This window comes from Nipponia nippon, unplaced genomic scaffold (genome assembly GCF_047370975.1).
Source record: "Nipponia nippon isolate SJK-2023a ecotype South Korea unplaced genomic scaffold, ASM4737097v1 scaffold_4, whole genome shotgun sequence".
NCBI classification, from domain to species: Eukaryota; Metazoa; Chordata; class Aves; order Pelecaniformes; family Threskiornithidae; genus Nipponia; species Nipponia nippon.
In genome coordinates this window covers 13,692,634-13,719,079 of record NW_028262358.1, presented here as the reverse complement: position 1 = coordinate 13,719,079, position 26,446 = coordinate 13,692,634, and the positions used below count along the sequence as shown (strand labels likewise).

The 26,446-nt window shown below is 51.4% G+C and overlaps 2 protein-coding genes across 4 annotated transcripts in view; one reads left to right on the top strand and one right to left on the bottom strand.

The window, feature by feature from the left end:
* The window catches only part of PPP2R5D (protein phosphatase 2 regulatory subunit B'delta), a 32,408-nt gene extending 7,228 nt beyond the window's left edge, over positions 1-25,180 (top strand). For 2 of the 3 annotated variants that reach the window (XM_087776642.1, XM_087776643.1), the window contains exons 3-16: positions 448-661; positions 1,837-2,036; positions 2,423-2,533; positions 4,368-4,460; positions 4,971-5,101; positions 5,492-5,551; positions 6,201-6,309; positions 7,189-7,242; positions 10,053-10,223; positions 12,296-12,423; positions 14,518-14,619; positions 20,574-20,646; positions 21,125-21,241; positions 21,615-25,180. In XM_087776642.1, the coding sequence (XP_087632768.1) occupies positions 448-661; positions 1,837-2,036; positions 2,423-2,533; positions 4,368-4,460; positions 4,971-5,101; positions 5,492-5,551; positions 6,201-6,309; positions 7,189-7,242; positions 10,053-10,223; positions 12,296-12,423; positions 14,518-14,619; positions 20,574-20,646; positions 21,125-21,241; positions 21,615-21,752 (1,701 nt within the window). In that variant the 3' untranslated portion in view covers positions 21,753-25,180. The remainder of the gene's footprint in view (positions 1-447; positions 662-1,836; positions 2,037-2,422; positions 2,534-4,367; positions 4,461-4,970; positions 5,102-5,491; positions 5,552-6,200; positions 6,310-7,188; positions 7,243-10,052; positions 10,224-12,295; positions 12,424-14,517; positions 14,620-20,573; positions 20,647-21,124; positions 21,242-21,614) is intronic. The other variant, XM_087776644.1, reaches the window with a different exon arrangement.
* Positions 25,065-26,344, bottom strand: MEA1 (male-enhanced antigen 1). Its single transcript, XM_087776653.1, has 3 exons — positions 26,048-26,344; positions 25,810-25,933; positions 25,065-25,730 (listed from the first exon to the last, which is right to left on the bottom strand). Exons 1-3 carry the CDS (start codon positions 26,315-26,317, stop codon positions 25,567-25,569), a joined length of 558 nt encoding a protein of 185 aa, XP_087632779.1. The 5' UTR covers positions 26,318-26,344; the 3' UTR covers positions 25,065-25,566.
* Positions 26,345-26,446: the final 102 nt, after the last annotated feature.

Genomic DNA, 26,446 nt, shown 5'->3' with positions numbered 1-26,446 from the left:
AGGATAAGGAAGCAACTTGCTAGTTTTCAAAACCTGTTTGCTGTGTTGTACAGAGTGCTGTAATCGGAGGCAGTGGCACACTGAGATTTCCGTTTGGACCACGGAAAGTTCTTATTTCTGCTTTTTTGTGTCAACAAACTCCTGTAACTTGTTGCAACGTCGCTTTGCTTTCCATATCCCTAGCACCCGGTGTGCTGAGAGGCTCTCGTGTCTTTGTGGTACCTCGCAAATATGAGTAAAACTGATGTTAACTTTGCAGGTATGCTGCAAATGCAACCGACGGGTCTAGAGCCCTGGAGGAGTGGGTGAGATGCACTGAACTGAAAGTGCAACAGTGGAAAATGTGCCAGGTTTCTTCAGTCCAAGAAGATGCTGATGGTATCCGATTGCTTGTGAGGCTTGTAGGTAAAAGCTTATGAGTTGTTTTACTCTCTTCTCCCTCATCAGGCCCAGCAGCCTCAGCAGCAGCCACAGCAGCAGCAGCAGCAGCAGCAGCAAACTTCAAATAAGCGGCCCAGTAACAGTGCTCCCCCACCAACCCAGCTGAATAAGATTAAGTACTCGGGGGGACCCCAGATTGTGAAGAAGGAGCGCCGGCACAGCTCTTCTCGCTTCAATCTGAGCAAAAACCGGGAACTGCAAAAGCTCCCAGCCCTTAAAGGTAAAGAAGCTATGGGGTGGGGGTGACCCGCATGACCAGCTGCGCCTTCTCCAGGCAGAGTGTGGTGGAGTAGGGGCTTTTCCCAAAGCAACCCTGGCAGTGTTCTGCTAACCTCCTGCCAGCAGTATGGCAGGAATGGCTCTGGGAAAGGTTCTTGGCTTGGCAGCTGGTTGAGAATTGATGGATAGCCTAAAAGAAAAGGAGGATACTCAATGCAAACTTAAGTAGTTACCTTCCCATTTGAACTGATTTAAACCCTCGTGTTTATATGTACTTAGGATTGCCTCAGATTCTTCAGCAGGTTGTGCAGGAAGGTGGTGAAGTGCAGAGACCTTGGTGCAGACTGCTCTTGGTTCCTACAGCCACCCGTTCCTGGGAGAGGACCAGGCCTCCTCCTCCTCCTCCTCCTCCTCCTTGTGTTTCCGTTGCAAATTATAGTAGTGCTATTGAACTTGTCCACATTAGGGCAATTACCTGGCATTAGCAGTTAGTCTACATAATGGTGCAATTAAACATGACTTAAGTGCGGACAAGGAGAAAGCATTTTGAGCAGTCACTCAGCCAGACCCGTTGCTGACATTGCTCACAGAAACAGGCAGTCGTTTTAGGAAGGGCGAGCCTTGCAGCTCAGCAGCCATTCTGCAAGCAAGAGCTAAGTTCTCCTGATTGGCCTTAGCAGAGCATAGTTTCCAGTGGCAACATGTCAAAAAGAGAATGCTGTTAATATAGGGCCTCTGCCACCTTGGCCCCTCTCTTCTGGGCTGCTCTCTGGGAGGAAGGTTAGCCTACAGCGTGCTCTGCTCAGCTCCCTTTGTGACTGTGCGGTGCAGGGCCTGGGTGTCACTGGTCTGTGATGGGAGCTAGTTAAGCAAGTTCCTTTTCCGGTGTACCTTGTACTGGGAAGGGATCAATACTTATCAGATCAGAAACTGCTGCCATGTTTGAAATCACCTTATGGGATAGTTGCTCCGGAGGCCTTGCAGTCTCCCTGCCTCCACTGTCCCATCTCCATAGCAGGGATAACACTGCCTCTCCCTCTTCCCCCACCAGCCCAAGAGGGACTGTGACAGGGAGGGAGAACGCAGGATGGGGAGCAAACCGCACTGGTACTTGGGCAAACCAGGAGGATGTTCTGCCTATCTCCAAGGACAGATGTCCCTGCTTTCTCTTGACAGATGCTCCTCCACACGAACGAGAAGAGCTTTTCATCCAGAAGCTGCGGCAGTGCTGCGTGCTTTTTGACTTCATCTCTGACCCCCTCAGTGACTTGAAGTTCAAGGAGGTGAAGCGAGCAGGTCTCAATGAGATGGTGGAATACATCACACACAACCGTGATGTTGTCACTGAGGCCATCTATCCTGAAGCTGTTATCATGGTAGGGCATGGGGCCAGTACATGCATGTGTGCCAAAGAAACAGGGACTGTTCAGAAGCATGGCGGGGAGGAGGGGATAGGGATTTGTCAGAGAGGAGTGTGACCCCAGTCCTACCCATTCCTTATTACCTGCCCACCCCCCAAAAGAGAAGGGTGGGGGGGTGACAGTGCCTGGTGTAGGGAGTGGTGGAAGCTCTTGTCTCTGGCACAGACTGCACTTGTGGGGTTCATATGCAGACTGTAACCCTACAGCCTCTGGGGAGGGCTCTGTCTGTGGGCACAGCTATGGCAAATCACAATGCGTTGCTCCACAGTGAAGGATTTGCTATGGGGAGGACCATCGTGAGGTGCAGGGATGTCACTCATACATGTTTTCACTCACCTTAGTTTTCAGTGAACCTCTTCCGGACGCTCCCGCCATCATCCAATCCCACAGGCGCAGAGTTTGACCCTGAGGAAGATGAGCCTACATTAGAGGCTGCCTGGCCGCACCTTCAGGTGAGGAGGAGGCGGGGGGATATAGATCTGGTGAATTTATCTCCAGGAGGTCAAGAGTCCATGTAGTGCTGGAGCCTGCCAGCCCTGCTGCTGGCTGCTTCCCCAGCCTGCGAGGGTTGCTGGTGTGGGGATGGGGAGAGACCAGGCCTGCCACCCATGGGTCAGAGGTGGCTTGCAGGCAGCAGGGGTGTCCTGGAAACAGGCTGATGGCTGTGTGCAACACTCACCTGCAGATGGCTGTAGTCCCACATAGCCCTGAGGTAGGCTGGGAGTGAACACTTTACTGGGAGCGAGGGAGTTGTCCTGTATTGCCTATGTAAGAAGCAATTCCCAGCAGTGTTAATGTCCCTCCCGAAGGCTTGAGAGCCCTCATCCTCTGGGCTTCAGCAGCACCGGAGATAGCACCCCTGTCTGCTTCAGCACTCCTCTCCTTGCCCAGCTCCCTCAGAGGCACATGGAGGAAGAGGACTGCTTGGTGCCAAAGCAAAGCCTGTGCTGGCATCTGCTAACTTGTCTCCTGTATGCTGGATGTAATTCAGTTGCGTTAACTGGGAGCAAATGTTTGACCAGAAAAGATAGGGAACTGGAGAGGAAGAAGAGGAGCGAAGGATCTTTTCATTAGGCTGTGTGTCCTGGGAAATAGACTTTAAGACAAACTAGGTGAAAAGGGTTATGAAGGCAACAGTGAGCATGGTTTAGTAGACCTCAGCAGTGGAAGTCATGAGGTAAGCTTACAGAAGTCTCCCCAGGCACTTGCACAGGGACATGTTGTCAAGCAGACAAAGGCAGAACAAGAGCCAGGCACTGCAGAATGAAGCAGAAAATACAGAGAGGAAATAAGGTGCAGTTCTGCAGCAGTGGTTAATCACTTCTCACTGCTGCAGCTGACATAGGGATGTGAACGTCGATAGAAGTGGCGTGTCCTCAGCACCAGAGTGCTATGAATGCTAGGGAGCATTTGTTTTTCAGAGTTAAGCCAACATGGATTTGTGGCAAGTGTGTGCTGAGTTTTTTGGTCATCACCTCATTTTTTTTCTGTGCTGCTGTCCTTGGCAGCTGGGCCCTACCTGTGGATGGGTGCCCCCATAGCTCCTTCAACTCCAGAGTCAGACCTTTGGGATGCAGTGCTCTTGTTTGGCCTAGTGGCCCCTCAGAAGCACTAGGCAGGGTCAGTCCTGGAATGGACTTGTCCCTCTAGGAGGACAGCAGGACCAGGAGTTGCTGTTTCAGCACTGACAGCCTTCTTAAAGCAAGCTGCCCTTTGCTGTCCAAGTGGGACACAGCATGCAGCTCACGTGGCTTAGCAGGGCCACGCCAATCTGGAGTCAGTCCCCAGGAGGCAGAGGACACAATGTGTTTTCCTGGGGTCCGTTTCATTTCTCTGCTTTTCTCTTCTTCCTTGGTGTGTCTCAAGGGCTTCCAGTGAAGCCTGAGCCTTTGCCTTCTCTGGAGGTTTCTCTTCTCTGTAGAGACGTGGGCTGAAGGTGGGAGAAGAGTTTCCCAGGCCTAGTGTCTTCATCTGAGTAGGTGACTGTTGTCTTTGGTGGGACCTGAGGTGATGAGATATCATGCAGACTTGGACAGATATGTGCCACCGGCCCCCTGCCCATCAGAGCAAGGGCAGCTGAGTTGATCCTGAGGCCCCCTGCCCATCAGAGCAAGGGCAGCTGAGCTGGGTGGGGAAACACAGGTTCCTGTGTTTTCTCTGCTCCCGTTCAGGCTTCCCAGCCTTTCCCCGAATCCTTAAGGAGAAAGAAAACATTTAAAATCTGAAGTAAATACTGGTGAGAGGACGGGGGGGATTTCTAAGTGATCTCTCCTTCTCCCCCCATAGCTGGTGTATGAGTTCTTCCTCCGGTTCCTGGAATCGCCTGACTTTCAACCAAACGTAGCCAAGAAATACATTGACCAGAAGTTTGTACTATCTGTAAGTAATCGTTGCCCCTGCCACTGTGCACCACCTTTAAGAAGGACATGCAGGAGATTTTGGTCAAGGTGTTATGCAAACAATCCGGTTTTGTTGGCAGGTGCTTGATGATGTGGGTTTTCTTTTTTGCTTGGTCTAGTCTTGCATGAGCAGCCAGAAATCTCTGTGCAGGGCAAGAGTGTGTGTGAGCTGTAGTCCCTGGAACTCCTCACTCACTGTACAGATGGAGAGGGGGCACTGGGGGCCTTGCAGGGGAAATCCAGGGACATGCAAGCTTTGCAGAATGTGCAGGCCATCCCTGTGCTTCCGAAGATGAAAGAGGTGCTGATGGTTCCAGCTTGTGACTAGGAGGCTGCATGTTTCAGGGAAGCAACCACTGTGGTCAGGGTGCTGAAGGCATCACTCAGCTGAAAGAGCCACTTTCACCGAGCAGGAGCAGTGCCCAGTGTTGCTGGTAGCTTTGTCCAGACAGGCAGTATACAGACACTGACTGAATTTCTCTCCTCACAGCTGCTGGATCTCTTTGACAGTGAAGACCCCAGAGAACGAGACTTCCTAAAGACGATTCTGCACAGGATCTACGGGAAGTTCCTGGGTCTGCGAGCGTATGTGAGGCGGCAGATCAACAATATATTTTACAGGTGAGATGTTTCTTAGTGCCACTGGCCTAGTGAGTGAGTGGGACAATCCAGTGAGATAAATTTGGGGCACTAGGCTGTGATTCTCTCTGATCCACACTGTGATTAGCTAAGTGACTCAGTTATGTCACACTACTTTGGTAGGGATAGCGTTCACCTGTGAGGATGTGATAGTGCTGTCTTCAGTGCACACAGCAAATGTTGGGACCTGTGAGCTTTAGCTGATCTGGGGGCCATGAATTTATTTGCTTCTGTCTCTTACACCTTGCCCTGTTGTCTTGGAGTTCTGTTACTTGCTAGGAGGCTCCTCGTCTCCAGTGTTTTTCCTTCCTTTTCCTTATCAAACTGTATCCAGAATTTGGTAATGACCTCTCATTCTTCTCTTTTCTTTAGGTTCATCTATGAAACAGAGCACCACAATGGAATTGCAGAGCTGCTGGAGATCCTGGGAAGGTAAGGGCACTTTTGGAAGTCCTAGAGGGCCCATAGTGAGTGAGACCTTGCAGGAGCCACCTCTTCCAGAGGATCTCAGTCTGATGAAGCACACAGTGAAAGTACTCTCCAGCCTGCTGATAAATGCAGTGGTAGTCTTCTCCTCCCCAGATTTGTCTCCTGTTCTTTTGAGTTTGAGTCCAGCCACACTTGCTGTCTTGCTTCAGCAGGCAGTAAAAGAGAAGAGTTCCTCGCAGCCCTGAGAAACCTTAGCAGTGGGCAGCCTTCTCCATGGCTTCAACTGCCCTTCTGCTTGCAGCCCTCTCTTATGCCACCATCCTCCTGTTCTGTAAAGTACAAGCCTTGAGGACTGGGCTGCCTCTGTGCTGGCCTTCCCCACAGGTTCTGCTTAAGTGTGTGTGGGCTCAGCCTGACACAGGACAGAGCAGAGCCCAGTCCCCATCAGAGGCGTTTCCCTGCCGTGCCTGCTGAGGAGACACTCTCGCTGAGCATGGTATGCAGGTTGGGCCCCAGCAACCACACTTCTTCTGGTGGGTGCTTTCTCAAGTGACTAATGAGAGCTAGGGCAAGCCACTGATTCTTTTGAGGTGATATAAATACTGTATTTCTGCTGGGTAAAGATGTTAACGAGACTCTTGTTTCTTCTCAGCATAATCAATGGGTTTGCTTTGCCTCTGAAGGAAGAGCACAAAATGTTCCTCATCAGAGTCTTGTTACCACTGCACAAGGTGAAGTCCCTCAGTGTCTACCACCCACAGGTGAGAAGTGCTTCAAGTTCCCAGGGCAGAATGTGATTCTTGCAAAAGCCATTGTTCAGGCTTGCTTATAGCTATTCACCGGGCTGCATTACTGTGTTGTACAAAGTTCTTGCTGTGAGATGTTTTGGGCTCTGCACTAGTCCGTTACTGCAGTGGTTTGTCCCAGCCTTGTGATGCCTGGGCCTGTATGTATTCGTGTATGCTTTTTGCCACTGGCTGATAGGAGGGTATCCCGCCATTTCCTGCTGACTTAATGCAGTGGCCTGCTTTGCCTTTCTGTGCTGGAAGTTTGTGAAATATTGGGGCCCTGCTGAAACCAGAGAGATAAAATTCTGAGCTACAGTCATCAGCCTGTGCGTGCGATGTGTCAGCTGTTAGTCACCGCTGAGATATGCGGAGAAATCAGTGTGCTGGGCTGCTAGGCTGGTATAGAGATTAATTTCTTGCAATTTAGAATACTTAATAGAAGAGTAGAGAAGATCAGGACTCGGGCTAGGAAGTGAAAAAGTGTGGGTACTGAGCAGTTATGTCTGTTCTCCCAGCCTTGTTTTTATGGGGCAGGGCTTTGTGATAGTCAGGTTTGTTCCTTCCCATGTGTGCAGCTGTGCTTGCATTTGAATGTATTAGCTGCGGACTGCTCTAGGTGGCTCAGGTTTTAGCCTTTATGCTGCATGAATGTCCCGAGCTTAGGCCCTGCCTGCTTGGTCTTAGAGCCTTCACTTGCCGTCAGAAGAACTGGATTCATTTGGAGCTGCAACTGCCTGCTCATCACACACACTGTGGAGGGCATAATGTGACTTCCAGCCGAGGGTGGTGGTGGCACTTTAATCTCAGGTACACTTGAGGAAGCTCTAATCTTGCCATGTTTTTTTCCTACAGTTGGCGTACTGTGTTGTACAGTTCTTGGAGAAAGACAGCAGCTTGACAGAGCCAGTGAGTAGTCTTGCTTAACCTCTGCGTGTCAGTCAAGTCCCAAAAAAGCTTCACTGCTTCCTTAGAGTACAGCAAGGGTGAAAAAAGGCTAAAGAGGCTGGGAGTCAACTGGATTGTTTACTGAGTTTGCCTGGTACCCTGTGGGCAGAAGAGTCTGTGCTGTTCATGTGCAAGCCTTTAGCATTCTCTCCTGAAAGCTTCCAGAAGGTGGGCTATAGTCTTCCTTTGTGCTTCGGATCTTGATGTAGCGGAAGGAACACTATAGCAAGCTGTCCTTTCAGGGCAGAGCTTTCAGCTAGTGACAGATGCTGCAGAGACAAAACACATAGCCATCTGATATCTGATGGAACCAGTGTGAGCTCATGGGAGCCCTGAAATAATAAGAGTTCACTCCAGACTGCCGGAGTTGGCTGAAGAACTGTGGAGATGAGGTTAGGAACCTGGGACACAAAAGTCTACTTAGGCAAGCCACTGTTCCTTGATGAAAGTATTCTCCTTCCTGCTCTAGCATCAGTTTGCTATGTCCATACTGTTAAGTTACATTATAGATGCATTTGCCTTCAGGATGTAGTGCTGGGAAACAGCAGGTTCAAAAATGTGTGAGCAGTGTAGATGGGGACCTCGCATATTCCAGTTACTGGCTGCGCAGACCTGCAGGGTTAACCAGGCTATATGCTGGCTTGGCAGAGGGTGCAAGCAGGAGACAAGTGTTTCTCCACCCACTGCAGGCCAGGAAATGTCTTCTACAGAGCTGAGCTTCACAGCCTCAAAACAGCAGATGGCCAAAGAACACGGTGCTTGTGTCACTGTAGCAGGGAGCACCAGAAAGTGTGAGCATTTTAATGAGTAACGCTAGCTGAGGTCGTTCTGTTCTCTGGCTGAAATGTGTGAGTTCGTGGTGAGCCTGACTGTGCTTGGTGGAAGCTGGTCAGCTGTTGTCAGCTTTCTGGCTCCTCAGCTCTGACACCAGCAGTGCTGAAGCAGACCTCCCAGCTTTTCCTTTAAATGTGGGTCCTCCATTTCCTGTGTTCCCAAAAGCCTGCTCTGAGACGAACCGCGTAAAGTGGCTTCCTGATCATGCTGAGTACTTCCTGTGGCTGACATCCAGCCTGACAGCCTCCTGCCAAAGCCCTTACTGTAGGGTGAGGGAGAAGAGAGAAACAGAAATCTGTCAATATTTCCAGGATTCATTTTGCAGCTTATTCAAATAGTAAAGCTCCATAGCTCATCACTGCTTCCTGGGTAATGGGTTATTGGCCCCTGGATTAGAGACCCAGGTCTGGTTTGGTGCTTGAGGAAAGCAGTGGGATGACCCAATTTCATTACCTTCAGTGGGTGTTGCGTTAGGTCTCAACCAGACATACCGAGGCCATATTGCCACAGGTTGTGTCCTGTTGAAGCATTGTGGTTGTGAAGGTTTTGAATAGACTCCCGAGATGGCTGGGGTTACTGAAGTCTTGAAGAATTACAGGGCTTGTGCAACAGCAAGGCTCTGAATGCACTAGAAGGTGTTGCCACCAGTGCTGGAAGGAGGCCAGATCACTCACTAGGTCCACACTCGCTTAGAGCGGGCCTCCCAGAAGCTTGCTCAGCAAGGCTTGACATGGTAGCTCTTGCGTTAACAGCAGTCTGAATGACTGCGAGGTGAGCAAGGCCTCAGACGTGCTCAGTAATAGCAAAGACAGACTCGACACACCTTGTACCGCCTTAGCTGTAGGAGAAATTACATCTGAGTCACTGAAGCTAACTCTTGCCTGAATGGCAGACCTGAGTAATGACAAACACTGAGGATACCAAACTGTTGGCTTCTCAAGCCTTGAGTTGGGGGGAAAATAATGCTCAGATGTTTCTAATCTTGCTGTTGCATTGCCCACTCCTTTCCCTTCACTGCTGTGAACTTCCTCGTGCTGGCTCCAGGATCAGGTTGCTGAAGTATCCAGAGTTTGAAAGAGCAACTCCTACCGCCAGCTGTGTCTGAATCTAGTGTCCACAGAGTTAGCATTTCTGTAAATGCCGTACTAATGGCTCCAACAGAGTGAAGGTCTGCAGGATCTTGGATCCTGCCTTTGACTGTGTCTAGAAGCAGATGTGTAGGGAAGGAAGCAATATTAAAAATAAGTAAATAAAATCAAGTGGGATATAGTCCTTCCCCTAGTATATGCTTCCAGTAAGCTATAGTTTACTCAGCCAGAAGTTGCATCTGCATTGTCATATTTAATTATCACCATTAGGCGTAACCTCCATAAACTTGTCTACTCCCTTCCGGAGTCTGTTCGGACTTTTGAGTCTCCACAAAGTCTAGCAAGAATGAGCTCCGTGATCCAATTACTTTTGTGTGAAATGGTGCTTCTTTTCCTTGTCCCAAACCCATCCATTGCATTATTTATTGGGTGCTCCCCAGTGTTCAAGCTCTGCGATGTGTCGAATAATGATTCCTCAGTGACCTTCTTCATAGCATTTCCAGTTTTATTAATTGATCTTCCATGGTTGCTCTGCACCATCTGCCAGCTGCTGCCCACTCTGATTTGAGACTTCCGTGTTAAGCTGTGTTTGGGGAAAAAAGTGGTTCTAAGCTTTGTGCTTGTAGTACAGAATCGTAGCAGCCTGGGCAGTGCTGCTGTCTTGCATGTAACTTGGCAGAGTTTGGGCTTTTCTCTTCTTTCTTCCCTGGTAATCCACCTTGACTTTCTGAGAAAGTCTCTTCTGTTACTTCCTCCCCTCTGCTCTTGTGACCAGACCCTTAAAAATTTATTTCACAGCTGGTGTTAACTTTCAGCCTCTAACACTGTCTCTGTACCCTCCCCGCTCAGGTGATTGTGGGCTTGCTGAAGTTCTGGCCGAAAACTCACAGTCCCAAGGAGGTGATGTTTTTAAATGAGCTGGAAGAGATCCTGGACGTGATTGAGCCATCTGAGTTTGTGAAAGTTATGGAGCCCTTGTTCAGGCAGTTGGCCAAGTGTGTCTCCAGCCCACACTTCCAGGTGGGTTACAGCTCAGGGAGGGGACAGGGCACTGGCTTATAATCCACTTGGCATGTGAGGGTGACACCACAGCTTTTGGGCTTGTCTTTGTGGATTAGTGGCACGTGGAGGTGTGACCAGGGTGAGTATTGGGGTGACATGTGGTGGGAGGCAGTGAGAATCCTCACCACAACCACAGAGCAAGCTCATCCAAAGAGAAAACAAAGCAGATCGGTGGAGCCCCTCCTGCTGCACCGTGCTATTCAGCGCCATGTCTTGCAGCAGGCTGGAGCAGAGGTTCTCTGCCACCTCCTGTTTTGGCTAGCAAATGTAGAGTAGATCCATCCAGTGTCACCCTGTTGGAGTAAAACCAAGCTGGCTGCAGTACTGGACGGAGGCCAACCAAAGAGTGTGCAGAGAAGGTACTTCGTATTATTCTGGTGTAAGTGGTAGTGAGGTATACTGAAAAAGTGCTAGAGTCTGCTGCTTCCTTGTTCCCACTGAAGGGGAAGCTGGCTGTAGTACCAGCCTAAAACAATCTCTGTGGCTGGTAGTCCTAAGGTTTAAAATGTCCAGGATGGCAGGACCTCAGGAGGTGTTCTTGGCTCACTGGTGTAGGTTGCCATGAAGAGTGCCCAGGAAGAAGATAGCTTGCTGGTGAAACACATGGCTGACCCAGGTATGGGTGGGGTGTTAAATAGTGACATAGCCCTCCCCCAGAGTGAGTGTGACTGCACAGTGAGGCAGACTGGCTTCAGTCTGTCTTTTCGTACAGGGAGGTACAAAGTCATGGGTTTACAAGCCAAAAATTAGGTCAGTCTAGGTCACATGTGTATGTAAAAGATCACTGTTTCCTGGAAAGGACTGGGGGAGCCTGATGGAAACCAGCTGGACATGGATTACTGGTGTGGTGATGGGAACTAAAAGACTAACATGACCTTTAGGTGTGGAAGGAGCTACCATAGGAAGCTAAGGAGCTTGAATAAAGTAGGGTAAAGGCTGGAGGAGAGGCATCCTGTACTTGATAGCCGCTCTCATCTGCTGCCAACTCTTTAAAAAACAAGACTGAAAAACCTGGAGAAGGTGCAAGCACTTTACAGCCTAAGAAAATTAACCCCAAAGCTGTCCCATACAGTCAGGCTGAACAGTCTCTATGTCTGCAGCTTGTCTGAGAGCAAAAATAGGAATGTTAGTCTGAACACCTTAGCGGGGGAGAGTTTTCTCTGAGTGGACTGTGTGTTAATCTAGCAGACAAAGGCTTAACAAGATCTAATAGCTGGAAACCAAAGCTAGGTAAGTGAACACGAGGTGAGTTTCGCTTCGTTTACTCATGTGGAACAATACATTAAGGGGATATAGTGAGTTCTCCATCATCTGAAATACAAAACCGAGACTGGATGTCTCTCTTCCTAGGTTTTTAAGCCATTCTCAAGCTAGCACTAAATGCAGAAATTAGCCTGGTGATGTGCATTGCCCAGATTTGTGGTTAAATATGAAGAATTGTGGTTGAATCTATCACTATGTGGAAACTTGTTAGACTTGTTTGTCTTGGTAGAGCAGGATGGCTGCCCCAAGATTTTCCATATTTTCACCTTTACTGAATCAGGGGGATGAATTGTGGGCCTGGTGACTGAAGTGTGCTCTGAAGCCCAGAGAGACTCTCTTGTGGGGAGGGCCAGGGAGGAATGGGAGGAATGGAGCTTTACAGAGGACAGTCTGGGGAAATGAAGGAGGCTTGGAGCTAGTCTGAGCTGGGACCTGGAGTGGATGACATTAGTGTCCTCAAGTGTTGTGTAGAGGGTGGTGGAGTCATCAGTATATCGACGATAGGCTTGCCTAGTCAAGAACGTGAGGTTTTCCCCAGGAAAGTGAGAAGTCTCTGACAGAGGCTGAGGGGAAGAAGGCTGGGCAGCAGGGATGAATGGCCTTGTAGAAGTTGGGAAAGGTCAGCCCTGTTGCCCGTGCTGTGGGGAAGCATTTGCTCCTCGGCTGGGTGGTGGCAAGCTCTGGCCTCAGCACTGCACAGTTTCCCTGTGCACCACAGGTGTTACTGGAAGGAGCCTCTCCAAGGACGGCTTTCTCTCCCACTGCAGGTGGCAGAGCGAGCGCTGTACTATTGGAACAACGAATATATCATGAGCCTGATCAGCGATAACGCAGCCAAAATTCTCCCGATCATGTTTCCAGCACTCTACAAGAACTCCAAGAGTCACTGGAACAAGTAGGTCTTTCCGCATGCCCTGGCACTTGCTGTGCATGCAGGATTGCTTGACCTACGAGCAATCTTGGGACATGCTGCTACAGTGCAATGACGCATGGCGCTCGGTGACACCAGGTGCTGAGCCAGAGGGGTTGTTAGTAATATCAGCATGGAAAAGTGCCACAGCAGACCACAGTGGCCTGCTTCTGCAAGGGGTCAGGCACCTGCAATGACCCGCCTTGGGGCCATTGAGTCTACCCAGAGTTTGATACCTGCATATCACTAACACTGCCAGTCTCTTGGAGGTTTTCCAGCCAACTTCTGGCTGCTTGTTAACTAATGATCACCCATATGCTCTCCGTGACCAGAGACCTTGGCTAATGCAGTGCCTGACTCCTTGAGTACAGGAAGAAAGGAGAAAGCAGAACTAACTGGGCAGATGTCCCATCTCAAATTATTGCCCCGTGTCTGATTCCTTGATACTAGTCTGTTTTATGGTTCTCCCATCAACTTCCTTTCTTCCAACTGCTTCTTCAGTTGATTCCTTACCCGGTTAATTCCAGTTGTAAAACTCACTTCCTTTTAATGAATTAGCTAAAAATACTCAGTCCACAGAAGAGATCCTAAAATCTTCCAGCAAAAACCACAAGAACACAAAAAAAAAGTCACTTTCCCCTATTCTAGAGGGTGGGAAAAAAGGAAAATAATTAATTCTAGGGAGGCTGGGCAAGTCCAAGGCTTAGGAGTATACTGTGGTAGCAAAGACAGGGTTGTGAGGTGGAAGTTGTTTGCAGAGAGCTCCCCACTGGTCTGCTCTTTGACTGCTTCCTTCTCTTCATTGTATCAGGAAGCACGAACTTGAGCCACCGGTCAAGGGTGCCCTAAAGACTGGGGTGGACACAGACACGCAGGCGCGAATGCGCACAAACACCCGGATACACACACATGTGCACCAGCAGGCACATGCATGTGCAGACGGGCACATACATGCATGCACACACATATAGGATGTGTGCGCACATGTGCACGTGTGCGTGCAGACAGATGTGCACAGGCACACTCTCACTCAGTGTTACTGGCCCTCCTGATCGGAGTTCAGAAAAGGACTTTATGTTCTTGTCTGAAACCCTTCACCAGTTCTGTTTCCTTCTTGCACCAGTCAAGATTCATGATTCTGCTGTTTCTGTCTTTTCTTCTTATCTCCTTCCCAGTGATATGGCAGAAGAAGTCCTGAAGGTGTTTTCCTCTTGTTTCTCCTTGTCTTTGTTTTAGCACTAGCCGCATCTTCTCAGGGCAGGTTGAGGACCTCAGATTCTCCTCTTCTTTCCCGTAGCTTGTCTACTCCGACACTTTGTCAGACAGCCTGCATAAGTCCGGTAGGGCTGTAGCTCTCTTCCCTATTCCATCTGTAGAGCTGGCGAGGCACAGAGCTCAGTCTACTGAGTCTCTCGTCTTTTGCCTCTGGGCCAGGTATTTCAGAGACAGCTTCAATACTTGTTTTTATTCCCCGGGAGAGTCCTTGTCCCAGAGAGAGCTCACTCACAGTGCAACCTATCCATAAATTGCTGACACAAAGTCAGCTCTTCTTCTGTGGTATTCTTTGTGCTGCTTCCCATCTCTACAGGGCTGTTGAATGTCTGTGTTTGGGGCAGCTCAGTGACAAAGCACATGACTGAATACTGGGCAGCCCAAAAAAGTCATTGTGTATATGCAAGGTGAACTGTGGGAGGCACTAAAGCTAGATTAGGTAAAGCCCCCCTTGAGAAGAGCCCTGAGTAGGTCCCTAGCATCCTTCCTTTCCAGTTTCTAACTACAAGAAATAAATGCGTGAATGCCTATTTTTGCACTCATTAGTCTGACCACAGTAGAGCAGACCTGTCCCAGTGGTCTTTTTGTTCTTCATCTCTTTCTCCCTGTGCGATAGTCTCTGCTGTGTTTGTGGAGGGGGGTTTCCCATGCCAAGAGCTGGGACTGAGTGAAAATCTTTTGTCACGTCGCTGTAATACATGAGTTGCTGCTGCTGTTAGGTCTTGTCTGTGCTGCTGGTGCTAACTCAGGGCTGAGAACCTGGAGGATACCACCATGACTTGTTCTCCTTTCCTCATTTCTTTGCAGGACGATCCACGGGCTGATCTATAATGCACTGAAGCTGTTCATGGAGATGAACCAAAAGCTTTTTGATGACTGCACGCAGCAATACAAGGCAGAGAAGCAGAAGTGAGTAAGAGATTCTTGCCAAGTAACTCGAGCTCATCCCGGAGTCTCCTTGGGGTACAGTAACAGATGGCAGATGCCACTAGGCAGAGGGGAAATGGAAAGGTGGTGCAAATCATTTTGTCAAAAAGTAGGATTCCTCAGCAATAAATGCATGTAGGGATGAGAAGAGGTAAAATGTGTGCCTTGATAAAAATCCTTTCAGTTCTGCTGAAGCAGGTAGCTTGGAAGAGTGACAGAGTTTGCTGGGTCATGAGGAAACAAATTGCGATGTAAAGGATACTCAGCTTTGCAGAGATGCTTATGCTCTGCCTTGGAAATATTTACCAGTTCACGTACGTCATAGTGACACCAGTGGAATCCTGCTGCTTTAGAAAGACTTTTCTGAAGAGCTTTGCTGCAGTGGGCATAATGCATCTTTCACACCACAAGACGCTTTCAATTTTCCAGTAATAAAGGTGGAATAATACCTGGAATTTCAAAGAGCAAATGGTGGGGATAAAATCTGAGCTCAGCAAGTACCTGTGCCATGATGCTGTAAAGAGGAGAAAACTCCACTTTTTCTGCTTCCTTGTGCTGGTTTTGGTGCTTGTATGACTTGCCTTGGTGAGCTGAGTCAGTTCAGTAAGCTAGAAGGAAACTTCTGGGTTTTTTTCTGAGTCTGTTTTCTGCAGACTTAGTGACATAAAATAGTGCTTCTCATTCCTGGATGAGCCAGGGCTGCCACAAGCATGGCATTGCGGGGAGCAGGGCTAACCTTTGCTGGCAGTGGGGAGCTCTGGGGTACATTCAGTTGTTTTGTGAAATAGTAATAAATAACGAAGTTGAGATATGAATCAGAGCTTGGGGATGGGTAACCTGCATATGGAGAAGTTAAGGTTTTGTTAACATATAAACTGGGAGCAAGCAAGATTTTTTTTCCCATTCCAGGACATTTGTGAAGCCCACAAATGTCTGCACATGTATTTTAAGTCACAGTGATACCACATTTACTATGAGATCTACCTGGTGTTTCCATCAGGAGCTTTTTCTACTTGTTTAGCTTCTACCCATGCTGACCAGCTGAGGGTGACTGTTCCCAGCATTGGTCTGTGGCTGATGGAGGATTGTTCTGGAAAAGGTCGGCAAAGCAGCTCAGAGCTGTCCAAGAAGTGGATGGGTAGAGCTGCACTGTTCCCTGCTCTTGTTAAAATGATTTTTTTTTTCTCTAGTGCCTCTCTGCCTAATTATGCTTCAGAAAACCTTGTGTTGGGTTTTTATCAAGGATGTACCTTTTGCTCTCCTAAATAACCAAATTTGGTAAAATGTCAATTGAAAGCTTGGTGGGCGGGATGTAACAGTGTCTTTTAGCAGCTGAATCTGAGATGAGTTTACCTACGGTGAGCGTGATACAGATCCTCAGCTAAGTGGGATTTCCCTGCCACAGGGACCCAGCTAAGGAGGCCTTTGGGCAAAAACAAGAAGGCTTGACTCTGCTGTCTCTAGCACAGCATTACCAGTTGTTCCTGGCTCGAGAAGTGTGGAAAGGTCCCCCTCTGAAGGGGTGCTAGAGCTGGGAAAGAACGTTGTGAAAGGTCTGTAGGGACAGGCTGGGAGACAACTAGAAAGGGAAATGGGTGGCAGAAGGGAATGGGGTAGGACAGCAGGCTGGGGGGAAGTGCAGCTTGTCTGGGCAAGGAGGTAGAAAGGAGGTAGAGACTGTGGGCAGAGGTACAGTGAGGAGCCGGGTTGTGGGGTGGTGGTGGCGGTGGTAGTGTTACTCTTAATGTCAACGGATAGTGGGGATGGGATAGGTAAAGGGAAGAAATTAGAGGAGGAGAAATGAGGAGATCAGGGTTTGTTGGGCAAGGGGCCTGGGACTGGACAACGATGTAGGACAACGGTGGGGGAAAAGAGCATGCACTTGGGAAGGTGGATTAGAAACCTGGGTTTCCTAGAGCAGTGTGCCTGAGTTCTTTGCTTAAGTCGATTGTGAAAATGTCATCTTTTCCCTCCATGTCTTTAAAATATCCAAGAAATACAGGTAAATCCATGTGCACTTAACACTGTGGCTGCATGTTCTGGAGTGTAATAGAATAAGTTAGAAAAAGCATGTTTCACAGGCAGGAAAAGTGTTGTTTAGTTGTGTCTCCCTGGTGGAACGAGACCATTTCATAGCTGAAGAGTCTGCCTCAGAGTTTGGGGTGCCATTCCTGCACTTTCCCTACCTGCTCTTCTTTCCGCAGAGTGCTGCGACCTGTTCTGGTGAGCAGCAGGTCCTGTTGCCTCCCTTCAAGGGGAGGAGACATGCTGCATCCGCAGCTCATTTCTGCGGCCTCCCTGGCAGAGCTGGCTGCAGGCCATGCCTGTTGGTGGACAGTAATGTGGCATTGCAGTCAATTGCTGTTTTCTTTTCAAGTGCGGAGACTTAAACTGAGTAGAAATAGTACTTTTTTTTTTCTAATGAAAACCTATGAGGCTGTGATGTCAAGTGCCTCTGGAGGAAAGCAGTGTGCCGAAGGCTGCCTGTGGGAATGCTGGCTGGATTACTGTAATGCAGGATTGACCTTTAACTGTGTGATACCTTGCTTTTTCATAGAATCATAGAATCATTTAGGTTGGAAAAGACCTTGAAGATCATCAAGTCCAACCACTAACCTAGCACTGCCAAGTCCACCGCTAAACCATGTCCCTAAGCACCACATCTGCCCGTCTTGTAAATACCTCCAGGGATGGGGACTCAACCACTTCCCTGGGCAGCCTGTTCCAGTGCCTGACTGCCCTTTTGGTGAAGAAATTTTTCCTAATAGCCAATCTAAACCATCCCTGGTGCAACTTGAGGCCATTTCCTCTCATCCTATCAGTTGTTACTTGGGAGACCGACCCCCACGTCACTACATCCTCCTTTCAGGTAGTTGTAGAGAGCAATGAGGTCTCCCCTAAGCCTTCTCTTCTCCAGACTAAACAACCCCAGCTCCCTCAGCCGCTCCTCACCAGACTTGTGCTCCAGACCCTTCACCAGCTTCATTGCCCTCCTCTGGACACGCTCCAGCACCTTGATGTCCTTCTTGTAGTGAGGGGCCCAAAACTGAACACAGGACTCGAGGTGCAGCCTCACCAGTACCAAGTGCAGGGGCACTATCACCTCCCTGGTCCTGCTGGCCACACTGTTCCTGATACAAGCCAGGATGCCATTGACCTTCTTGGCCACCTGAGCACACTGCTGGCTTGTATTCAGCCAGCTGTCAGCCAACACCCCCAGGTCCTTTGCCACCAGGCAGCTCTCCAGCCACTCCTCCCCAAGCCTGTAGCGTTGCATGGGGTTGTTGTGACCCAGGTGCAAGACCCCATACTCAGCCTTGTTGAACCTCATGCAGTTGGCCTCAGTGCATCGATCCAGCCTGTCCAGATCCCTCCGTAGAGCCTTCCTACCCTCCACAAGACTTTGGCCTTATCCAGTGAGACTGACGAGTCTGAAACAGTGAGGCTTCTTTAGCGTAGACAGAAGAAGGAAGAGGGGCCTGTGAAGTGTTTTCCCAATGAGCCGTTAGAGACCTTGTGCTATGAACTAGAAAGCAGCAGGCTTGGGAAGGGCTGCACGTGCGAACAAAGCCGGTAAATGTGAAACAGTGAAAAGGAGAGAGCTTGTAGGTACACAATTAGGCTGCAGCCAGATGTTGAGAGGCCTGCTGAGAAAAAGCTTGGCCATGTTTTTAATTAGTTACTGTGCCTACGAGTGAGGTGAGCTCAGGCCTGTCACCGCGGCACCCCTGGCTGTGCAGCTGCAGCCAAGGCTGGTCATGGAGGGACAGGCTCTCCCCGGGACATGTGGGGAGGCGCTCTGCTGTTCAGTGCAGATGGACTGACTGCGCCTTACTAATCTCCGCAAACATCTTGAAGCTGTTTGAGTTATCAGAACCCTTCAGAAAACAGTGGGGAGGTTGGGGCGGGCAGACAGTGTCTCATCCTGAACGTGCCCTTCTGTAAAAGCGTGAGGGCCTTGAACGCTGCCTTTCAAGTGCGGTGTCAGCGTGCCCTGGGGCCACCCTGACACTGGACATCTCTCTGGTAGCAGCTACCTTGCCTCCTTCAGCACAGGCCACAGCAGCGGGAAGAGAAGATACCTCCCAGTATAGCTGCTCTTTTCCAGATGTCCTGCCAGTGGCTTTCTCATACTGCTGGTAACGGGGTCAGGAATGAAGGGAGCTGATGAGGTGCACATCACCTGGAAAGCAGGGCTGGGGGTGCTGCTCCCGTAGACTCAGCGCTGTCCTGTGAGGCATTCCTGTTTAGAAGAGAGGATTCTCGGAAGACTCACGTGGATGAGTGACGCTTTCAGATAAATGGCAATGGAAATGTCCTAGCGTAGGAGGTAAAGCCAGGCCAATTGATGAGGCTGGGAGGAAGTTTCCCCTACAGAGGGATGTTGGACAGCTGTAATACTACAGTTAAGTCAAAGTTCCATCAAAATAAAGATGAAACTTTGTTTCATTCTTTGGAAATATTTCTTTGGCTGAAAAGAGTGGTCACGGGTGTAAAGCTTTCAGATTTTTAGAAGCTCTGTTCAGACTGGGTATTCTCTTTGCAAGGTGGTCTTTTGCAATATCAGCTGAGCATGTGATGGGTAATCTGGTGGATCTCGAAGTGCGATGAGGAATGGAGGGCTTCCCCGATGCTATTCAGACTGCTTTGGTGATCTGAAAGGAAAGAACTGGTGCTGGAGATGCATGGACCTGAATGGCTGGATGGGTGCCCGTGGCTCACCGTGTACCAGACCAGCAATGCAATGTGGTCCAGCCAAACAAAATGAGCTTTGTTACACCCATACATGGCACGGTGGTAGACATGATACCGGCAAAGTAGCCATTGCTTTGGAGGGGCAGTGGCCTTCATAATGAGAGGGCCTTTGTGGACAGACATACTGGTCTACATTTCCAGTGGCAAGATTGGAGTAATACGTACGTTTCTGTTTACCAGACGTTAAAAAGGATTCTGGAGAAATTGGGGATGAGTCAGGCAAGAGCTAAGGAAGATCAGTGCTAATTCCTGGTCACAGTCCCCTGCAGAGAGATCTCCAGATCTCTGTCAGAAAATGAGGTGTTGGGTTGTTCATTTGGGGTTTGGGTTTGTTTGGGTTTTTTGACCCTATGTTCTCTGATGGAGTAGTCTGCTGCTTGAATGCTTGGCAGCTTCCTTCTCATTTTTAGCCTCCTTTCTTACATATATTTCAAGAGTGTGAGGTGATTACAGAGTATAAGAACTTCCTTAGCATGGATAGATAGGGCACTAGAGAGACCAGTAGCTGGGATGAAAGCCAGCTAGTTAGTTAAAATCAAAAATAAAGCAGAGATTTTAGTGCAGATGTTTAAAATGTAGAAGAGAATAACAAGGAGTGGTGGATGCTCACCTCTGTTTGCAGGGAACGTTCACTGCCCTGGGATTTACAGGTGGCCCGGTTGAACGGTCACTTAAGGTCTGTGCCAAAATCTTTGCCAAGTTCCGGAGCTGTGCCTGGGGGTTTGGGCAGCTCTCTGGTGTGTTATGGCCAGAGAGAGAGGGAACTGCGGGCAGCTGAGCCCCAGCTCTATTGGAAATGGCAGTTTGTCCCTCTGCATCTGTAGGGCACCAGGAAGATGTGTGTTTGACATCCAAACTGGTGTCATTGCTTTACTCCAGAAACCAGTCGCTCTGGCCCACTCCTGCAGCACAAAGCCAGGGAAAAATTAACCACTGCAGCCTACTGCTGCCACCATGTGCTCTGAGGTGAGCGAGGAGCGTGCCTGCCTGCCTCCTGCTAGCTGCAGCGTGTCTCATCTTCTTGCCACATCTCACCTGTAGATAGAATTAGGGGTCTCTGAAGGACAGAGCAGCTCTTCCCCTCACCTGCACTTTTCTGCTGTCTCTGGCTTTTGTCTTCCTGTGGGCAAAAGCTGCGCTCTCCCTGGGAGTTCACGCTTGCGCTCTCTCTCTCCCTGCAGGGGAAGGTTCAGGATGAAGGAACGAGAAGAAATGTGGCAGAAAATAGAGGAGCTGGCCCGGCTGAACCCCCAGGTGGGTAACAGCAGGACCTAGAATGAATGAGACAAGAATGTGCTGGGGGTCTTGACCTGCTTCCTCAGCTCATGAGAGCAGACTCTAGCACTTGATCTCAGTCCTGTGCACCCAGCTGCAGCAGTGGCCCATCCCTCCCAAAACCCAGTGTCTTGGGGATGCTGGCAGTGTTTTACCAGCCTGGCCCTCTGTAGCACTGACCTCTAAGTAATGCCTTATAGAGAGCATGTACGTGTTTATGGACTGCTCTCTCAGCTGCGGCTGCGCATGCAGTGTACTGTGGCTCAGAGGGCACAGATAGGAATGGGTAGGAGAAGATGCTCCTTTCCTGTCTACCTACTAAAGGTACCTGCTGCTACCTTTGCGGGTGCCAGAGAGGGCAGCTGGAAGAAGTGCGCCATGCTGTGTTAGGAGGCTGGGGGAGAAGGCTCAGTATTGGATGGTGTGCTGACTTTCCAGCTGTCTGTGTTGTCTGCAGTACCCTATGTATTACGCACCTCCACCATTGCCTCCTGTCTGCTGTATGGAAACGGAGACCCCAACTGCAGAGGATATACAGCTACTGAAGAAAACGGTGGAGACGGAGGCTGTGCAGGTGCGTAGATGACTAGGGTCCTTCCACAATTACTCTCAGACCAGCCAGGACATAAGCAGAGTCAGTCCAGGGTCCAGCAGCCAGAACTGGCTCTTTCCAAGTGTTCTGAGGGTAAATGCCCCTGCTCTAATCCCTGATCTTTAGAGATCGACCCGTAGTCTGAAGAGTGGAGTTTATCTATCCTTCCCACTCTGGAAAAAGTTCACGTGGGACTTTTCTGTGTCCTTTTGTTCTGTGTTTGGCTCTCAGCCTGTTCCGCAGCATGCTGCGGTGTCACCCAGCATATCCTAGAATGGTTGGAGTCAGAGAATGGGGAGGCTGGAGGGGTGAAGGCGTTTGCTAGCGATCCCTGACTCCTTTCGTTTGTCTGTAGATGCTGAAAGACATTAAGAAGGAGAAAGTTTTGCTGCGCCGGAAATCTGAGCTTCCTCAGGATGTCTACACTATAAAAGCCCTGGAGGCCCACAAGAGAGCAGAAGAGTTTCTCACCTCAAGCCAGGAGGCTCTCTGACGGGCTCAGGAGCTGGCCCGGGAAGTTCTGCCCCATCCCTTTCCCCCAGGGGTCACGGAAATGCACTCGGTTCTCATGTATAAATAAGGAATGAACATGGTGAGCTGTGCCTGTCCTCCACTCCATCCGCATCCCTCCAGGGTAGACCTGGTTTTAGGTTATAACTTGTATCTCACCACTGTCATGTCCTCCTGCTTCTCCTCCTTCCTCCTGCTTTACCACCTCGGGTGTGCGTGTGTGAAGGGAGCCTGCCTGACCTGCGATTGTATCAGCCCAGGCAGGAGTCGCTTCATTTCCAGCTGCCACCTGGTTCTTACTCTGCCTGGGAGCCAGAGCCTTGCTGCCCTGCAACACAGGCTCTGTGTTGGCCAGAGACTACCGCGCGTGGCTCAGCATGCCGCTACAAGCCCCGGGTGCCCATCTCTGCCATGCCTGCCCCCGTGCTGCCTGTGCAGCCAAGCCCTGCAGCGGTCGGAGGCCAGGCTGAGCTCAGGGCAGGAGTGCGTGGCAGAGTTTGTGGGGGCTCTGCTGCCTCTCTGCCCTGCCTTGGGGTACAGCTCTGCAGCTGGAGGGTCTCCTGTACAGTGGAGGAGATGTTTGCTTACACCTTTCTTTTGCTTCAAGCCCCTTGTTCTGTTCCCCTGTCAGTGGAGTGGGGGTTCAGTGCTTCGCCACCCCCAGTAAAGCTGGGTGCAAGCACTACGTACTATTGCAGCCCTCCCTTTAGAGCATCCTTAGAAGCTCTCTTGTGGGAAAGTGAATTCCTTCAGCTGTTTGTGTTGGTCCGTGCTGACTTGTCTCCATCCTGGTGTCTTGGGTTAATTGTGGGCCCAGAATTAACTTCCCGCTTTGTAGCAGGCGTCAGCCACTGACTTCTGCTTTCTTCCTCTACCTGCTCAATTAAAATACTCCTGCAGCTCTCCCTTTGTCGCCGTATCCCATCCTTAGCTCTGCAGTGGCCAGGGTTTCCAGGAAGCTTGTGCTGCTAAAGTCATTTCTGCAAACTAGTGGAAGCAATGGATACACCTTACGGGGCCAGGCTGAATTTCTGAGTGTTCACTTGTCTCCTCTTTATGATCAATGGCTAGGTGCTACTGCTGAATTGCTTCCGCGGGTGCTCTGAGCAAAGTTCGCCTCGCCCTGTTACTTTGGCACCTGCTGTGGCCAGAGGCCCTTGTTAGTTATCATACGGTGCATCAGGGACTTGTTGTGCTAATTTAGCATTTAGAGCGCACTTGCTGATAGCCCAGGGGGTTGCAGGGCACTTGGGTGCTGCTGTGATCTGGCTTCCTCCCTTACCTTTTGTGGTGCAGATTCAGTGCCAGGCCAAGGTGCCACCTCGGAGAGGCTGGCTTGTGATAGAATCATGGAACCGTTTGGGTTGGAAGGGACCTTAAAGATCATCTGGTTCCAACCCCCCTGCCATGGGCAGAGACACCTTCCACTAGACCAGGTTGCACAAAGCCCCATCCAACCCGGCCTTGAACACTTCCAGGGAGGGGCCATCCACAGCTTCTCTGGGCAACCTGTCCTGTGCCTCACCACCCTCATGGTGAAGAACTTCCTTATTTCTAATCTGAATCTACCCTCTTTCAGTTTAAAGCCATTACCCTGTGTCCTGTCCCTTGTAAAAAGTCCCTCTGCAGCTTTCTTGTAGGCCCCCTCCAGGTACTGGAAGGCTGCTATAAGGTCTCCCCGGAGCCTTCTCTTCTCCAGGCTGAGCAACCCCAACTCTCTCAGCCTGTCCTCATAGGAGAGGTGCTCCAGCCCTCTGATCACCGTCGTGGCCCTCCTCTGGACCCGCTCCAGCAGGTCCACGTCCTTCTTATGTTGGGGGTCCTAGAGCTGGACGCAGTACTCCAGGTGGGGTCTCACCAGAGCAGAGTAGAGGGGCAGAATCGCCTCCCTCGGCCTGCTGGCCACGCTGCTTTTGATGCAGCCCGGGAGATGGTTGGAAAAAGGGAGTCTTCCTCGCTTCTTACCTGCTGCGCTTGCTTTCTTGACACATAAGCTTAAGTGGGTTTGCAGTAGTGCAAGGGAGCTTACGGGGCCGGTGCTAGTCTGACACTGCTTTGCAGCATCATGGGATGTTGCAGTAGGTCCTGGTGTATCTGCTTGTCCTCACCAGTAAACCATTCCCAGGTCAGAGGTTCGTCCCCTCTAATCTTACTGCTGGTGTGCAGCACATCTTTCCTCCAACTCAAACAAAGCTTGTTTTTTCCCCGTGTATTCTGTACCCCCTGCCCTGTTTAGCTCTCTTTCAGTTCGGCCCTCGTTAGGCATGCCACCATCTCTTAGGAGCAGCTGGCAAGCGTGAGCACGTGCAAGATCACCCACAGTCACGCAGGACCCCGCCTCCCCTCCGCTTCATGCAATGGGCCAGTTCATCAGGAGACTTACGAAACACCTCAGGGAGGTTATTGCTTATTTTGAACATTAGTCCGAGCTCATGGTCAACTGCCAATCAATTACCTCACGCCTGGCACAGCGCGTAGACGTGCACTGGGTGATGCCGGATGGCGCACGGGAGCGGCAGGCGTCTCGGGGCGCAGCGGAGACGAGGACGGCCGAGCGCCACCCGCAGCAGGGCTCGGGTTGGGGGAGGATGTTTCTTCCCGTTACAGTACAGGCTTTCCAACTCATCCGCTTCGCCTTGCGTTATAAGCCACCACCTCATTTTTAGAGTGCTACAGCATGCGTGCCCTCGCTCGAGCCTGCTTGCTGCTGGGCAGCGGCTGCCGTTCCCTGCCGCGGGCTGCTCCGCCTGCAGAAGGAACAGAGACTCTGGTGCGCAGAGGCCGTCGCTGCCCTGCAGATGGTCCGTCGCTGCCGGCAGTCCCCGAGCGCGGCCGGAGGAATGCTGCCGGGGTTGTGCCATGTGCAGGACTGCAATGCATCACAACTACGTGCTGTACGGCTTTGATGTTCTCATAGCTTTGTGTGTCTTGTTCTGGGTCAGGGAACTTACGCTTAGTACCTTCACGTTGCCATTAGTTTGCTGCCTACTCATTCCAGTGTCCTGGAAGAAGGGGACCATGTGAGAAAGGGGGGGAGCGCGTTCACCCCCTCCGCCACACGTACCGCTCGTACGCAGACCTGCGTCTGCCACGCTACAGCTGCCCCTTGCTCAACACTCGGTTTCTAGCGTTAGTGCTGCTCATTTCTGCCTACGCCTTTCCCCACATCAGCCAAATGGACAGAACTGGAGCTGCCTCTTCCACTTCACCTGGCTCCCTCCTCCCGAGGGAATGAGCAAAACTAACTACTGCATTCACCCCCTGGACACAAGTATTAAGCTGCTTACAGTTCATATGTACATATGGTGTACTTTATTTTCAGTAGAGCATTACATAGTATGAAAGTGTTGGATTTTGTACAGATGTCCCTGTATGTACAGAACTAAATAAAACCGATCTCTTGGAAAGACACATTGGACTCCACCTCTGATGTTCCAGCGCTCAGCCCCTGTCCTGGGAGGAGGGGCCCTAGCATGGAGAGGGACTCCTCCAGCACTGACAGCACGGGGGCAAATCCAGTGTTTGTCCCAAGGGAATCTGGGCAAAGCCGGCCAAGCCCCCTCCCTCCATGCGCACATGGGTACGGAAACCGGTCGGGCTCCTGGGAGGCAGAGGAAGCCAACGCAAGGACATCGCAGCGACTTACGCGCCAGCCAGAACCAGGAAAGAGGAGCGGGACGGGAAGCGGGACAACGTCAGTGGGAGAAAGTGGAAGGTGGATGCTGGCAAGTCCCGTCACCCCCCGGCTCCGAGGCAGCGGGCCGCTGGTCCGCGGCCCCCGCGCCGCAGCTCGGCCCTCACTTCCACTCGGGCCTGGGGCCGCCGAGGCTCTGCCGGGCCTGCAGCGTGCGCTGCACCACGTCCTTCCACTGGTCCTCCGAGATCTGGCTGGCCCAGGCGGGGATGCCCAGGGTGGGAAGCTTCACGCCGGCCATCGTCCTCTTCACCAGCTCCACATGCTCTGGGAAGGGAGGGGGCATGAGGCCGCGGCCCAGCCCCGCAGGGGGCGGCCGGGGGGGCCCGGCCGGAGACGCCGTTACCTGCATCCATGGGGATGGAGCTGCGGCTGCTCTGAGCCGCCGCGCCTTCCGCCGCCGCCGCCGCCTCCTCCTCCTCCTCCTCCTCGCTGTCGGCCGGCGGGTCGGGCAGGTGCAGCCTCAGCATCTGCGGAGAGAGGCGGGCAGCGGGGGTGGGGGTCGGCCCGTTCCCGGGACCGCCCCGCCGGCTGCCCCGCTGCCCCCCAGCCCCGGCCCGGCCCGGCCCGGCCCCGGGCGGTACCTGCAGCCGCTCCTGCAGGCCGGGGCCCGGCTCGGCGCAGCCCGCCAGGGCGGCGGGGGGATCCGCCTCACCGGGGCCCTGCTCCGGCTCCTGGTTCAGCGGCTGGTACAAGTACCCCCCGCCGCCGCCTTCCTCCTCCTCCTCCCCCTCCCCCTCTTCCTCCTCCTCTTCCTCGTCGCCGCTCCAGCCCGCCGCGCCGTCGGGGGCCTCCGGCGGCCCCGGCTCCTCGGGACACACCCGCTCCGGCCCCATGCTCCGCGCCACCGCCATCCAGTGGGCGCGGCGCCGGGGAGGCCCCGCCGCCGCCGCCCGGAAGCGCCGCCGCCGCCGCGGGGCACTGTGGGTGTTGTAGTCCCGGGGCGGGGGGGGGCCGCCGGTCCGTGCCGCCGCTGCCCTCCT